Source organism: Pseudopodoces humilis, chromosome 1 (assembly GCF_049639895.1).
Source record: "Pseudopodoces humilis isolate 2021_Gansu_Grassland_sample_001 chromosome 1, ASM4963989v1, whole genome shotgun sequence".
NCBI lineage: Eukaryota > Metazoa > Chordata > Aves > Passeriformes > Paridae > Pseudopodoces > Pseudopodoces humilis.
In genome coordinates, this window is record NC_142200.1 from 36,803,583 (window position 1) to 36,820,327 (window position 16,745).

General features: G+C 38.1%; 1 protein-coding gene and 1 long non-coding RNA gene across 3 annotated transcripts in view; one reads left to right on the forward strand and one right to left on the reverse strand.

Annotated features, from left to right (window-relative positions):
• Positions 1 to 16,269, reverse strand: part of LOC148185055 (uncharacterized) — a 53,439-nt gene extending 37,170 nt beyond the window's left edge. The window contains exons 1-2 of the long non-coding RNA XR_015774424.1: positions 16,140 to 16,269; positions 9,315 to 9,403 (exon numbers count right to left, since the gene is read on the reverse strand). This is a non-coding gene — a long non-coding RNA (uncharacterized LOC148185055). The remainder of the gene's footprint in view (positions 1 to 9,314; positions 9,404 to 16,139) is intronic.
• A 183-nt stretch (positions 16,270 to 16,452) lies between these two features.
• The window catches only part of TOX (thymocyte selection associated high mobility group box), a 216,039-nt gene continuing 215,746 nt past the window's right edge, over positions 16,453 to 16,745 (forward strand). For both annotated transcript variants that reach the window (XM_005517133.3, XM_088055531.1), the window contains exon 1: positions 16,453 to 16,590. In XM_005517133.3, the coding sequence (XP_005517190.1) occupies positions 16,489 to 16,590 (102 nt within the window). In that variant the 5' untranslated portion in view covers positions 16,453 to 16,488. The remainder of the gene's footprint in view (positions 16,591 to 16,745) is intronic.

Genomic DNA, 16,745 nt, shown 5'->3' on the forward strand with positions numbered 1-16,745 from the left:
AAAGTTATCTGCAAGGAAAAATATTGGTAAAATATACAATTCTTGAGAGAGTTTTCAGAAAAAGTTAAGCAGACTTAAAAAAGATATATTCCAGGTGACTATTCTATTGAGCTCTAACTTGAGTAACTCTAGTGTAATACTGATGTTTAATTTTGCAATCATTTCTGCTTAGGGCTTTCTCCTCCCCTTTTATGGAATTTTACAAGAGTACCATGCAGTTTCATAAGAGGGCTGGATATGTCAAATCATCCTTAAATTTCTTACCATTGTCCCCAGAAAATGGACTGCAAATCAGATAAAGTAACTACTTTTTCCAGACTGTGATACAGAACACATTTCAAGCCATTCACTCATTAGAAAAGAGTATGACTTTCTTGAGTTGCATTATCAGAGCCAAATGTTTCATAAACTACAAAATTACATGTTTATTCTGTTTGGGGTACTTAATTCTTAAATTTGCTCATTCATTCCTAACAAAGCTAGGTTATTGACTACTCAGAAGCAACAATTGAAAAATAATTACACTGTAGCAAAGGCACAAAATTCTTAAACCTTCCAAAAAATTACCATGAATTTCTCAATTTTCTTTTTTTCTTAATCCCCCTAAACCCTTTTTTTCAGTACTGCAAATTCATTTACTAGCAAAATATGTCTGCTGAATGGAAGCAACCACTTACTCTTTATCAGCACCTTCGCAGCTAAATTATACTGAGGGTAAGTATACTTATTAAAACACATAATATTGAACAAACTTTGGATGAAGTATTTTTCTGTAACCTTTAAAGTTACATAACTACAAAAGATTATGTTAGTAAATGAAACATATACTTGGCTAATTAATGCATGAAATTAAAAGTACATAATTGTCTTTTCATTCCCATTTAGATCCCTTTTCAAAAAAGCACTTAAGAATATCCTGCTCTTTAATGTGCGTACTGTACTCCTTTAGGCATATGACCAACCAAATATTTATGGATGCACTTAGGCATGTGTTTAAGAGGTCTGCTGAAACCAGATGTTAGTCTAGAAGAGCATGCAAAGGAGAGCACTCATCCCCCTTGGATTGAAGAATCTATTAAAAATGCTTCTGAATCAAAAAGAAGCACAGTAAAACAGAGTAAATGCTCATCCCAACTGAAAGGAAATGCAGGAAATGCTCTCAGAGGCTGACAAAACCTGCTGTTTCTATCACCAAGTCCAAAGAAGTTAATCGAAGTAAGGAGTAAATACAGAAATTCACAACACTTGCTGCACAACCCTCTTCAGAGTTTCTTGAAATCAGTGATTAAGATCTTCCTAAGCGAAGAGGACAGAAAAGGCTGTCATTACACTAGCTGGTATCACAACTAACATCTACATAATTAAAGCCTTTTTTCATATTCACTTTGTTACTTAGAAGACTGTCTGCTAAGTAAACTCATAATGTAGCATAGTCTGTTTCTTCATAGTTTTGCTTTTTTCTCTACCACAACACCATAGCAACCTAAACACCAAATATTTATTTTCTTTCTCAAACACTGCAAGTTATTTTATGAAAAATTTTATGCAAACTGGGCAATACATTGACTCATTCTGTTTGTCTCTCTTACATGTATCTCTAAAGCATCTATCACCATGGTGCCTAAATGCTGTGGTACCATTGTATTTGCCAGCTTTCTTGTATCATAAGTGGTATCATCATTTTTGTCCACTTTTATATAGCCTTTTTTATATGAACTCTATGGAAGTATCAGCTAGGACAGAACAGTCATGGATTAAATGCTTTCTGTAGTAATAAACAGAAATTGGTAGTAAAATTAATCATCTTTACTGTTTCCTCCAGTCTTCATGTACTCTGAAAATACAGTCACTACAAGTAGAAGGTGCTCTTTTGATGAAGGCTTCTCTGATTTCAAAAATCCTGGACTCTACTTAAAATCACTTGCATTCCACCTCTAAACCAGCTATTATAAATCACAGCTGCCCACACAACACTGCACTGTCCTAAAAGTTTTTTGTAGTACATAATTCAACTTATTTCCCTCCTTAGAACTCATTCAGAGTGCATCATCCCCTAAAATACACTGTAATTATTTCATCTCCAGACCAATGTCTTCCTACAAACAAGTTGTGTTATTGTGAAACCCAGGCTGTGTAAACAATCCTGAAGAGCTTCCATGCTACTACAAAACAGATGAGGGATGAGAAAAAGTAACAGTTGTAAAGATACACCTTCTGCTGATGGTAGAAGTTAAGATCTTTTTTATCTCTCCTCCTGCCTTAATAGCAGTCAAATGGAGAGAACAGGAAACTGCAAATAAACCTTATATTTGAAAAAAATAACACGGGCCAAAACATTGAGATGGTTTATTTGGCTCAACTTAAAATAGAATAATTTTTCTCCCAAAATATTAAGTGGAAAAAGTATAACAAGAAAGAAGTGAAATGGAAAATTGCTAAAGCTGAACAACATTACACAGAAAAAAAAAGCAGCGTTTTTTCTAGCAGCTCTGAGATTACATGAGAAAGAGAAAAAGATGTGGAGGAGGGGGAGAGAGAGGTAAGACAAGGGAACATGAAGCAGACTGAAAACAGGATAGAAATAATTGTTATGGAAAGACTAAAGAAATTAAGAGAGAGCACAAAATCAGCAGAGGCACATTCAAGACTTTAAATAGTCTGTAAAATAGGTTTTTCATAAAAAAAAATGTAATTGGACTTCTCATTATTAATAAAACTGGATTTTTTGTAGGTCATCTTGCCACGGGCCAGACTGCTTCCACTTTTCTTACCTACAGCATGTTTTACTCAGTAGAGTTTATCTTACTCTCTGCAATTCTACATCATAGTAAAGATATAATTCTTAGACAGTGTTTAAATTTAAAACCTTTTTTTAAACCATTGATAAGATAGGATTCTTATTGGAAGGCAAATGCCTCCGAACAAAAATGTCTCACTTTTTAGTTGTTCCCAAGGATGGCAACAAAGTTTGACAGCTGACATTTGGGGAAGCAAAAAGAGCTTGAAAAACTACATTAATAAAGCATATTTTGTCTTTCTTAATGGAAATATATATTTCTATATGGAAATATATAGGGACATTGGAAAAATAAAAAAACTTTCCTCTAAATTTAATATTCAGATTTTTCATTGATCATGACACTTATCACCAATGAAATGTACTGCATTTTTAGCACATTCAAACTCATATGAAAGTGATTATTTATATATATATACAGCACCTTAGATCTTCAAAGAGTTTGTAAATAGCAACACCTTCATTCTCATCCTATTTCACTAATGCAAAATGTAAGACTTGACATCAGAAATATGTAAAACAAGAAAATTTAGATTTTTCAAAGTACAACTGATATTAGAGAGATCTAAAATTTCCACTGATATATGATAAACTTTGCCTAGATACAAACTAGGTCTCTGTGAATTTCCACTCTGTGGAGGTGGGCACAGGGATGAAACCTCTTCCTCTGCAGAAAATAAATGAACATCACCATTTCTTTTCAGTATCACAAAATTTTTTTGTTGACGGAATGTTCATAACCTCTGCCTCCCAAGGCATCAAATAGTATCATTGATCAGATATAAATGAATCAGTCAAACCTGTTCAGCTCATAACTGACCCTTTTTCTATGTTCTAGAAATGAGTGGTTGTATTTCTGTAGAGCCCATGGCTATAAATACAGTCATATAGCTAAGGCATAGCTTAAAATCCTGCCACATCATATAGGTTTATATGACTGCATATGCAATATTTCAATACATTTTTAAAATTACTTCATCTGATGTATCTTCTTGCAGCTGGCCTACTGAATTCCAAGACTGCTAACACAGCCAGTTGCAATGAGAGCTCAACCCTTTTGTACAAATGACTGATAACACTGTGACTGCTGTTAAATTCCTGGACAGATTAAATGAAGCTCACCTCCCCCTAGATTTGAAACCTCTTCAAGCTGCTTATTTAAAACCACATAACAAGTGTTTTGTCCTTACATTACCGTTCCACTTTTTCTTCCCTATCTTAAAGGAATTTTCATCCTTTTAGTTCTCATGGGAAATTGTGTTCAAATTCAGGAACCTGACCTTAGGTTGCATTGAATATTCCCATTGACTTCAAGCCATAAAAAAGGAAAACTGTGAAAAAGAGTTATATTCTGTCAGGAAGAATACGGCTCCAAATGCCGGAATCATCCTGACAGCTCTATTTCAGAAGTTAGCCAAGGAGAAAAAAGGGGCCAGACATCTTGAAAATTACATACACATACCTCACACATATGTATACACATACAAAGCATAAAGGAGAATAGAAAAGAGAACCTGGAAAGAAACCCTGCCAATTCATCAAGTGGCAGATGAATTACCTCCAAGACTTACATAGAAGCAGCAGCCACCCCATTTTAAGGTGAAATTTTATTTCAGTCTCAGCTGCAGCATAATCTCACATCCATCCACCCATGTTTCCCCCATTCCCCCTCCTTTCCCCTTACAGTCCCCGTTCCCTTCCCAACTCACATGCCGAGTAACTTTGAGGCATTACTTCCTCTCCAGTACTACAGGTTTCATGGGCCTATCTAGGTAAAAATTACAGGAAGAAGGATTGGATTGATTAATAAAAAAAAGTTAGTAACAAATTTATTTCAATGAGTTTTTATCCCAGTTGAAACTTATAAATTGTGCGTACCTTTTTGATAATTTTTGGGGGTGTTTTAGAGTATTTTCAACATTCTTCCCACCAAAGAACATTCTAGTGAAAACTAGTATACTTATATGGGAAAAAATTGGAAAACTATGTGAGGTGAGGAGAATTGGATCTATGTGAGGTGTCTAGCTCTTACTATTGTTTCCACTCAATATCTATTATTTATTTTTCCTGCATGATGGCTCTGCTTCAAGCTCTCTGGAAATAACACTACATATAACATCTTTTTTTTTTTTAATTAAAGAAAAAAAAAAAGCATTGGAATTTTCCAGTGTTTGGTCTTCCTTAATACCAGAAACACATTTCACCTCCAAGTTTAGCAAGCAGACTCTTAGGTGCTGTTTCATTATTGGCTTAAGCTACCCTAAGTATGGAGTGTGCCAAGAGGCAGGCCCACTCACCACCTTCCTCCCCCTCCTTGCCTCAGACCTTGGTAAATACTCCTCTCATTTCATCATCAGTTCTCATGCTGCCTCAGAGTCATCCAGATCAAATATATCAAAATGATCCACCTGAGATCTGAGCCACACACTAATTTTCAGATGGTTCCTGACACAGCTGACCTTGAAGCCAGAAGTATGTTCATTCTCCCTAGGGAGACAGCAGAATATGCATCTGGAGCGGGAAGGAAAAGAGAGCTGTACGACCATCTTCAGCAGCAGTACAGATTTAAATTTGCTGAAGCTTACTGTAAAACCACAGCTTTGTTATGCTAGGAACAACTCCCAAATGAACCAAACTGTACAAAAGAAAAAAAGCAGACCTTGACCCTTGATTTTAGTGTTCAAGGAAGACAGGAAAATACAGAGATTCTCCTGAATCAGAAATGCCAGATGGCACAGAGGCACAATTGAGTATGTTTCCAAAGCAGAACTAGTAATAACACCCTACACCTGGATGCTGTGTCTGCACTAACTCCTGACTTACAAGCAGTGCTAGTAATTATGGGAGCATATCCCTTAAGCTGTGTGTGAAAACATGTGTACCCCAACAAATTTCTTTCCAACAGGTTAAGGCTGTCTGGCCTTTTTGGGTGTGGAGAGCACTTTGAGAAGCTGCTGGAAGACGCACAATAATACACATGGGCTGTAGACTGAGCTTTCAGGAGATCCTAGCTTTTCAGAATCCCATGAGACCTATTGTATTATCACTGCTGGTTTATATCTTTTGATGCCCAGTCAGTTCAAGTTTACTGCACTCCAATGTTGGAGTTGGAATGTTAGGAAACTGCACCTATTAAAAATTTGAATAACCACCTCAGCACTTTCAAATGTAAGAAATGCCATTATACCACCTATGACAGGCAAGAGGCTAGGGAAGCAGGGCAAACACAAGCCTGGTCCAGCCTGATTTTGTTGCCTGGAGCAGGAGGAAAGCAGTTAACTGCCCTTGTGTAATTCAATGTCACAAGAATGCCTTAGTTTGATGCAGAACTATCCAGAGAACCTGAAATGCTGCAGAAATACTTACATTTTTAATAGCCGACAACAGCAACTCCAAGTATTCCATTTATATTTCTGCTATGGTACTTCAGAAGATCTTATCCTGGAACACTTGTGTCTGGTGACTAATTACATAAGAATTGTTCATTTTTGTCCTTACTACCCCAGGAGTATGTTCACAAAGTTAGTCCTTTATCTGTGACGCACTTCTGAAGGAGAAAAACAAAAAGGCAGAGAAGCCTGGGGATTTGATTTGTTTCTTCCAAGACATTTAATTGCTATTACAGCCAGAAATATGTAATACACTATAATATAATTTTCTTTTTGAGGGAAAAACTTGAGTTAAATACTAGCACAAATTCCACGTGATAGCAAAGTAATCTCAGGAGTTTTAAAAAACAGAACATGGAAAGCTAGACTTTCACTGGTTATTTGTGGTTCACTTTATAAATTTTGGGCACAGAATCAAACTTTAACATTCTACATAGAAAGCCAGAATCTTTCTGAAAGATCTTTTACAAATCAGCAAGACTGGAAACAATTTGATAGAAGACTTACTGTGCATGCTCTTTCAGCCATTTCACTAGAAACTCATTTTAGCTTTCTCTGAGGTAGAGATAAACCACAGCTAAGAGATAGTTATTAAATCTTCTTTATACATTCTGTATGAAATGTATTAAACTACAAAAATACTATATTCAAATAAGGTTAAGGGTCTGACTTAAAACCACAAAGACACGGAAATTCAGAAATATTGTGTCTTCCTACCCTTTACTCTCTTCAGTGTGGCTAGGCATTGTAGCAAAAATGACTTCTGCCCAGATTCCTTAAACCTCTTCTTTATGGCACATTTCTCCTTAAAGTTACTTTCTATTTTAAGGTTATTTCATTTTGTATTCTCTTTGTGGGTTGAATTCTGCCCTGGACAAACTGGGGTTTGTTTTTTTTTTTTGTTTTTTGGGTTTTTTTTTTTCCCTCTGATTTTCTTTTTTTTTTTAATAATTTCATTTTTTTTAATGATTATAGAAACACAAAGTGACAAAAATGAAGCAAAAGTATGCATGTATTAGTCTTGGCAATCAGATATTCTTACTTTTATTTTTTAACACCTTACAAATCATGCTCATGAGAGACAGGCAGGCAGATGTAGGACATGCATGACTCTCAGCAAGTGCAAGCACATGCTTCAGCTCTCTCCCTGCCCCCATGCAGTTCCACTTATACATATGTAAATACCTATTACATATTTCTCCAGTGAACTAAATAGGAATCTTGCAGTTGACACTGCATGAATTTGTGCCACAAAATGCCTTGGGGCGTTATTCCACGATGGACTTTTTCCCCTTTTCCTAAACACAGCAACGACCAGTGGAGGTCACACTTTATTCAAAAGAAAGTAAGATGCTTGAAGATCCTCCTTCCAGGGGGCTGTCAGCCTTGAAACCACCTCTTACACTGTGGTGCAGCACTTTGGGCCTGCTGACCTCTTGGGCAAATTGCAAATTGTGTCTTCTCAAGATAACTTCACAGCAGGGAAATTCCACTGCAAGGAGGGGGAGGAGTATCTTAGGAGGATAGTGGGGGCTTTTTTCCAATATTCTACAACTGTGAACAAGTCTGAGTTTCTTTTCATTCTCTTTTATTTCAAATTATTCTTTCTTTTTACTTAATTATTGTCAGTGTCAAGTATTGTCATATTGTCAATTATTATTCAGTCAGGCAACTGTCTACACACAACTATAATAAATGCATACACATTCAACAAATTGTTAGAAATTCGATCATTTCAAATGTGGCCAGGGAGTCCCCCTCCACATGTTTCATAGCATCTGATAAATATGTATATTTAACTCTGTTATACTTACACATGCTACTGAAGAGCCCATTTTTAAAGACAAACAACCAACACAGACTATCCATTCCCTTCAACTGGTACTCCTGCCAACTGCTAAAAAAATAGGACAGTGGCCATTCCAGTAAGAAAACAGTGTTGATTACACTCTGGTAGCCAGAGTAAAGGGAGATGATTTGGAGGATGTTCACAAACATTAATCTTTGCAGTTCGACTGTGATAAAAGTAAACCATTCAAAATCCTCAAACAAATAATCCTCAACAAAATAGTGTAAGACTATAAAATAATACCAGTGATGTAGATTTATCTTAAGATACCACAGAACATGACACAGGGGATTGAGAGAAATTCCTTAAACAGATAATACTTGACAATAGTAGACAATCTCTGTTAAAGAGTAAGAGAAACAGAAAGCAGTAGCCTTGACCCAGAAAAGGTATTTCTGCCTTATACAGCATAAAAGACAGACATTCAAGAAAAGCTCATCCATGAGAAATTGTGATCTCCTATTGCTGCCAAGGTCAGTCAGACCTGTTGTGATATGTTCTGTAAATGCTGACTCTATCACTTACAGTTTTCCAAGGACTTCCTTAACACCCAGAGCTTTTTTATTTTTATTGTGGAACAAAGCTGAACACAAAACTGTCAAACTAGAAAACCCAGAAAAGAAAGACTGAGAGTTTTGATTAGACTTGAGAGTGACAGCTCTGTTGATAAAAAAAAAAAAATCTATAATAGTTATAAGGAAGGGGATCTGAAGTTCCTAGAGATCCACCAGAAAAATGCTAAAATCTCAGCAAGGAAGGAAATTTTGCTCTCAAGTCAGCAGTTGCAACAAGTTTATCATGCCCCTTAAAAACTGACTGCAAATGACATGTGGATGGAGTATCTCTATCAGCCTATCAAGTGTAAATGGGATGGGATTTATTTTCTGCAACAGGAAGCTCTAATGGAAACTCCCAACATACTTTTACTGTATCTCAGTCACAACCTTTTGCACTTGAAATGGCAACTGTGCCCCTTGTGTGGTACTTTTCTGATGGCAATCATAAATCCCTAAGAGAGAAAAATAAATTCATGCAAGTAGTTTTACTTTTTCTAGTTAAAAAAAATGAGATAATAGATAAAGTAGCCCTAAGCATTTTTTACTCTGTGAACTTTACTATACTTACGTGTACTCAGAAAGAATAGAGTTTGGACCTCTCTCTCTATTAACATCTATAATTCTGAGCTTGAAGTACTAATTAAACTATCATAAAAGAATGTACACAAACCACTTTTTTACCCCACTGCTTTGGAGTGGGAGCCTCCTGTTGAAACACCTACCTTGCCTGGAGATTTAAGAAACATCCCTCTCTTCACAGAAACCTTGTGAATATAAATGAAAACAAAAAAAAATCTGCAGCAAAAGACATCTGAAACAGAAAAGAAGAGGTTTTAAGTAAGCCTGTAATGATCTCCTCATGTCAGGGGAACTCATGCAGGGGCAATTCAGCTCTTTTTGGGAGTATATCAAATAGGATGAAATCATTGTTCTGAATTGAAAACTAATTAATCATCTGCTTGGTATCTGTCTTGCAGATGAGAATTCCCTGTTGAATGCTATGGATAAACTGTTGATACAGACTATTACTTCCTCTGCTTGTGACCAGTCCTCTGTTCTGTTTTTCTTTCTCCTGACTGTTCAGTTGATATATTCATATGTACATTTGTAAAATACCTGCAAATATATATGGGTATTTTTAATGATATCAGCCATTAATACAGATTTATTCTCAAGACAGCTATATATGATGCAGTCTTTAGATAACATTTACACAACTTATGTGAATCCTCAATTTTTTGAGGAGAAACCAAAATGCCTTTAGACATCTTTTTAAACTGCAAGATAAATTGTTGAAAACACAACTTTCCTTTAAAAAAATCTAAGTTTCTGAAGTTCCAGTACAGGACTCTAGTACACTTCAGAAAAAACAGCATGAAACCAAAAATTCCTGATCCCTTATACTTCTGGATGTTTCATGATTGATTTAACAAGATAAGTGGAAGAGTGGAAAATTGGCAACCTTAGCAGTTGAGTATATCTTGCAATTGTTAACTAGCATACAGCACACTGTGATGAATTTTTCAGCCTTCCTGCAAACCATGTGGACAGTGTAGCTCATATAAAATCCTTGATAGGATAGAAAATACAGGAAGAGAATAAAAGGAACTTCATGTTTCCCTTTGTTTCTCTGACCATGTGAAATAATCTAAAGCTCAGTAAAATGTTTTCTTTTGAGACTGACCTAACTTACCTATGTCTACAAGGCCACATTTAATTTGGTAACTTGAATTGAACCAGCTGGCCGTGTCTTTGAAACATATGGGAATGGATCAAAGCTGCAAATATGCAAGGTGAATTTTACATTTTTGTGTTTCTTTCATGGTAATTTAAGTTCTTGATTCTCTGAGATATTTTGTGCTTAATACCTACTGTGGGCAATGGCAGATGAGTTGTAGGAACCTATTCTGAGATGCATAACACACTTCAACCCATGTGTCAATTCCTCCTCCAGTGTTAAATTGGCTGTGTATCATTTGTTTGGTCTGAGAAGATATGGAAATACTCAGGTTTTCTCTCTGCTTTGTAGCAAAGGGAAGTCAGGGGCTTTCTTTAACTTTTAGAAGTGATTTGTACTTCCTTACAGAGAACAATTTCTTTTCATACACGTGATCATTTGGGGCCCATCATTTTCACCAATTAAACAGGACAGGAGCAACGGCTAAAATAAAAAAAATAGCTAGCTCTTTCATTACACATTTCATAGCTTGACACACTATCAGGTAGTCTTACAAACTATTTAAATACTCTGAAATATATATTACATCTATTAAGCTTTTATACCATATTGAAGATTTTTTTTTCACATTGATTTATGCTCACTTATAAATGCACACACAAAATGTCAACACTTAAAATTAATCAATTTCTTAAAGAATTTAAATTCATTCTGATGAAACAACCAGATAAATTACATTGTTTAAACTATTCTGCAATCTTAATATCATTATCATTTGCATCTTCCCAAATCCAAGTGTCATATCCAGTTTAAGAACATGAAACAGGACATCCACACAAAAGTGACAGACCCTTCTTCCTATTATAATCTACTTAACTACTATCTAGAAATTGACGAGCATTGACCTTTGTTATGAAAGATAAACAGTCCTGTGAGTTAGTTAGTAAATCAAAAATTTCAGCAGGAGGGATTTTCTCAGCAAAATCTCGTTTCTCCTCTTTTAGTTTATCTGTATCTCCCGGCTACAAAAGTACAGTGCACAAAGCAAGAAGCAAAACAATTTTCCAAACCAAGTCTTTTTAAAAATATGCAGGAGAAAACTTTTCTTTAAAGAAGAGCCAGCCTCATGAAGATATTTTTGTGGTGCCTAGCCTATGCATAATAAATACTAAGCCATCATCACAGTCTCACATTTCCTTCTTTCTAGGAAAATCAGGAAGTCTGCTCTTTCTAATAGATAATCAGATATCTAGTGCTCCAAATAAATTTGGGTATATATGAGGTATATGGGTATATATTTGTTATATATATACATATATATATATATATATATATAGTCCAAATTTGCTCCAAATAAAACTGGGTATATATGTGTGAGATTTAAACAAGAAAATGTTGGACTATTCTTTTTAAAACAGGAAAGAAAGAAGGAAAGAAAGAAGGAAAGAGAAAGAAAGAAAGAAAGAAAGAAAGAAAGAAAGAAAGAAAGAAAGAAAGAAAGAAAGAAAGAAAGAAAGAAAGAAAGAAAGAAAGAAAGAAAGAAAGAAAGAAGAAAGAAAGAAAGAAAAGAAAGAAAGAAAGAAAGAAAGAAAGAAAGAAAGAAAGAAAGAAAGAAAGAAAGAAGAAAGAAAGAAAGAAAGAAAGAAAAGAAAGAAAGAAAGAAAGAAAGAAAGAAAGAAAGAAAGAAAAAGAAGAAAGAAAGAAAGAAAGAAAAAGAAAGAAAGAAAGAAAGAAAGAAAGAAAGAAAGAAAGAAAGAAACAAAAAAAGAAAGAAAGAAAGAAAGAAAGAAAGAAAGAAAGAAAGAAAGAAAGAAAGAAAGAAAGAAAGAAAGAAAGAAAGTTTATTTCTCTTCACTGAGTTATGTCTGCTAATGGCCCCCCAACATGCTAGACAGACCTGGGTCAGCTGGGTCAGACAGTAGGGTACACAAGAAAATAGCCTGTCATATCAGACACAGTTACTTGCTCCATTTAATTCTGTTCATCTGACCACTTCAAAGACTGTGCATTCTCAAATAAGTCCGTGCCACTGACTGGACTGGTTCAGACCGAGGGTCTGTCCTACCAGTACTCTGCTTCCAATGATGCTCTAGCTGTGACAGCCTGAACTGAGGGCAAACGTATACAATACTTCTCACCATTCCCTACCCCTATGTCTCTACCTCTAGCTATTTTCAGCCCAGAGGAGTTACTGGTCCATTTATGGTTTGTCTATCTAATGACCTCCTTAGGTCTCCAGTTTGCTGTGAAAACCTCTTGTGTCCACAGTGCTGTTTGGCACAGAATGCCATACGAGTTCTGCATTGCATGAAGAGTATTTACACTGCATGGTTCTAACTCCAGCAGACAACATTTAAAAGAATAACTTTTTTAGTATTGGCAGATAAAGATTATGTTCTTCAAGGCATTTGTTCCTATTTATATGAGAAAGGCAATAACACTCTTCTCATATGCTGGTATTGCAACCTTTTTCAAGACTGTTTTAGAGACATTCAGTTGAATGTTGAATGGCTTTAAAAACTCAGTGCCCTTCTGAACAAATGTTCCTTCCTTTTAAGCTTCTAAAAACTGATTCATTCTTTTAAATCTGTTTAAACTTCTTTTTTTCTGGAAAATGCACTTCCATGAGCTAAAGTGGCCAAGTTTGATATACCATTGATTTATCCTGCAAAAGGATAAATTTCTTTCTCTATCTTTCTTTCTCTATCCATATAGGCATAACCTACAATATTATTAACAATTACAGTTCTGGTCTCCACAAATGCATTCTTCTGAAAACCCTAGGGAAAATGTACCCCACCAAACAAAAAAAAAAAAAAAATGCTTAACAGATTAATATATATATATATCTTTAATTTTTACAAACTGTACAGATAACTGCCACAAATCTCAGGTGTTTTACCATCTTGATGATTAAATCATCTCTTTAAGTAGCAGCAAAAATTTTATAACTCTCAGGGCTTGCATCATTAAGTACTGAAAATAACTTGAAGTGCTGCGCAAAGCAAACGGTACAGTTGTAAACTCCTACAGACTCTGAGGAACCTGAAGCCCCTCTTAAGGCAATAGTCAGTAATATTTCACACAAATAAAAAGCTAATTCTCTCCTTTTTATTATCAGATGTTCTAGTCATTCTGCTATTGACATCTCTAGCTCTGCATTACCATTTCTGTACCTGCATACACTTGTATGCGTCTGCACACACTGGTTGCCTACATCAACTCATCTAGAATTGCTATATCTCTACTACCTCTCCCCAAAACAGGCTGAAAACTAATCCACTGTCCATGAATAACAAGTTTCTTAACAGCAGCTTTTCACTACGGAGCTTGCAATCTGTCTCCCATTCCCTTTGTCAAATTATGGTCCACATATCAGCCATTTGCAGCAGTGATATATCTGTCAGGCGTCAAGCACATCTCTTGCAAAGCAAAGTCTTTTTTAGGATTTTTTAACTTTCAAAATGTCTAATCCCAAACATGTAAAATAATGAGTCAGATGCCAAAAAATCATGAGGATTTAGGTTTTTTTCTGTGTGTGTGTGGGGGTGGGTGTTTGGTTTGTTGGGCTTTTTGTTGTTTTATTTTGCTTGGTTTTTTTTGCTTTTTGTTTTTTGTTGTTTGGTTTTTTTTCTGGGGTTTGTTTATTTGGTTGGTTTTGGGGTTTTTTTGTTTTTTTTTTTTTGTTTTTTGTTTTTTGGAATATGTTAATGTCTTTTCCTTTGCTTTCTGGAGCTTTTTCTAGGTCATGTTTTCAAGCTTTTCTCCAAGGCCAGAAGGGTTTCAAACATTATTAAAAAGAAAGCAACTGAGATCCTTTTGTAATTGCATGTTTAAGAAAAACATTTATTGCCATCAAACTTAAACTCTGTTGAACTGACAACCAAGTATCTTCAGAGATGTTTTTGATCAAATAATCCTGAAATAGGAATAATACTTCAAACTTGTTTTCTCTAGAGTTTCATTTGCATTACTTACGTATTTTTTTCCAGATAATTAAGCTTTAATGAAAGCAGGTTGTTAGACATGGAAGAAAGTCATGACTTAACACTATCTTGAAGGACTCTACAATATCAAAGTATCAGAGGTGCAGATTATCTCTCTCTGCATATACACATATGTATATCCTCACACAAACAGTGATTTCTTCATCTGAAATTTGTGATTTTCTCCCCCTCAATACTGAGTGCCCTTGAAATCTTTACAGTGGTTTTTTTTTTTTTTCTTTTTCAGTGTTGAGGAGACAGTTTTGTGTGACAACATGCATTACAAATCTTAGATCCTAACTGGTTTGTAATGGAAATGTTCATGAGTACTGATAAATGTAACCATTCCTGTTAATCATCATCATCTCAGCTTGTTTGTGTGGCACTCAGTAATTAGTTTTTATTTAAAGAGAGAAAGACATTCCTTTCTTTTCATAACACAATTCCTCTGTTGGGCATTATCTAAGCTCAGCATAGTGTCTTTCCTGTACTCTTTCTCTTCCATCCTTTCTGCCCTGATTAAGACTACTGGAGACTCAGCAGGAAACCCAGTAGGATTGCTCATGGTGTCTTGAAGTCACCTTTTCTTTCATTGTTTTTGCCTGTTAAACCTTGTTATGCTCATCAATTCCTCTCCTGCATCCCACTGGATTCTGAACTTTCCTTTGTCAGCACCCTTGTTTGTTGCTAATTGAGCTCCCCTTAATTTTCCCTACCCCATTTGCTTGTCCTTCCTCCCCTCACAGTTAGGCCATCTCCTCAAATGTCCCTCCTTCATCCTGTGCCTGGTGTCACTCTGTACGACCAGGCCTGAGCATCATGATTAATGAGGTAGACCCCAGATGACGAAATATTTCACGGGCGCACTTTACTTTCAACTTGTTTCCTGTTTTCTGGGACACGCTCACGGATCACAGCGTATTTGTGCCACCACAAAGTCTGGGCGATAGCTTCCACTCTTCTGCGACTGGAGACGACGGGCTCTGCTGGCAGCTCGACCCACATCTACCACAGAGGGCTGCCAGGGCAGAGGGCTCGCCCGACCCCAACTTTGCCAAACGTCCGCGGAAGCGGCTCCGCGGGTCTCACGGAAGCACCGCAAGAAACCTGCCCACGGGCACACCAGCAGCCCCAGGCCGCGCTCCCTCCGTGCTGCCACTCCCCCCCCCCCCCGCGGCGCGGCGCGGCCCGGCCCGGCCGGGCCCGGCCCCGCGGCGCGGGGGTGCCATAGTAACGGGCGGGGGCCGGGCGGCGCCGGGGGCCGGGCGGAGGGCGCTGCGAGAGGGAAGCGACGGCGGCGGGATGGCGGGCGCGGGAGCGCCCCCTCTCCGCGGCTCCCGGCCCCGGCGGGCGCAAAAGGGCCCTTCCCCGCCGGCCCCTTTGTGTGAGGCACGCTCGGAGCGGCGGCTCCGCGGCGGAGCGCGGTGCGTCCCCTGCCGCTGCCAGCCCAACCCGGCCCGGCCAGGCCGAGCCGAGACAGGCCGAGCCGAGCCGAGAGAGCCGAGCCGAGAGAGCCGGGAGGCTCGGGGCGGCCATTCCAGCGCCTCGGCGCCCCGCTCCCCCCGGGGGTGCGCGGGGGGCCCGGCTGCTGTCGCCACCTCCCCCCCAGTCCTCCCCAGGGCCCTCGCTGTGGTGGGTGACCAAAATACACCTCCACCAAACCAAAGAAAATAAATAATAACAATATTAATTAAAAAAAAAAAAAAAAAGGAAAAGAAAGAAAAAAAAGGAAAGAAAGAAAGAACGGGAGAAGAACAGAGGGAGCGAGCGAGAGGGAGGGAGGGAGAAGCGAACCAACTCCGAGACTCCCATAAAGAGCGGCACGCACGGAGCGAGCGCCCCGGTGCCGATGCGTGGGGGAAACAATAAGTACTCGAAGTTACCTGCCCTGCCGTAGAAGAAGGAGGGTTCGTGGGTTCTCTCGCAGACATCTGCAGACCGGTGCTTTTTTGGAAGAGATTTTTTTTTTTTCCTCTCCTCTCTCTCTTTACAAACCACAAACGGATGTGAGGCAGGGAAGGTGTTTGACTACTGAAGTCAGGCACCTCTTTTTTTATTCTTCTCAGTCTTGTGTGTCCCCCCCCTTCCCTCACATACACACACACACACACACACTCACACACACACACACACACATACACACACGCTCATCCCCCCCCCCCCCCCTTTTTTTTTGCACCAACATTAACGACCAAAAGAAAAGGAAAGGAGTTTGCTTGATGTTTTAGTGAAATGGACGTAAGATTTTATTCACCACCTCCTCAGCCTGCAGCCGCTCCTGATACGCCTTGTTTGGGACCTTCCCCCTGCCTGGACCCCTACTATTGCAACAAGGTGACTCGTGTTTTGTGTCGTCCGAGGTGTTTTATCTGTGCTGTTGGTGTGTGCTGTTGTCGCGGCGTGTTGCATGAGCGGGCGCTGCGCTCTGGCGAGCCGCGCACCAAGTTCCCCGGCGAGGCGGAGGGAGGGCAGCGGCACTTGCCGGGGTT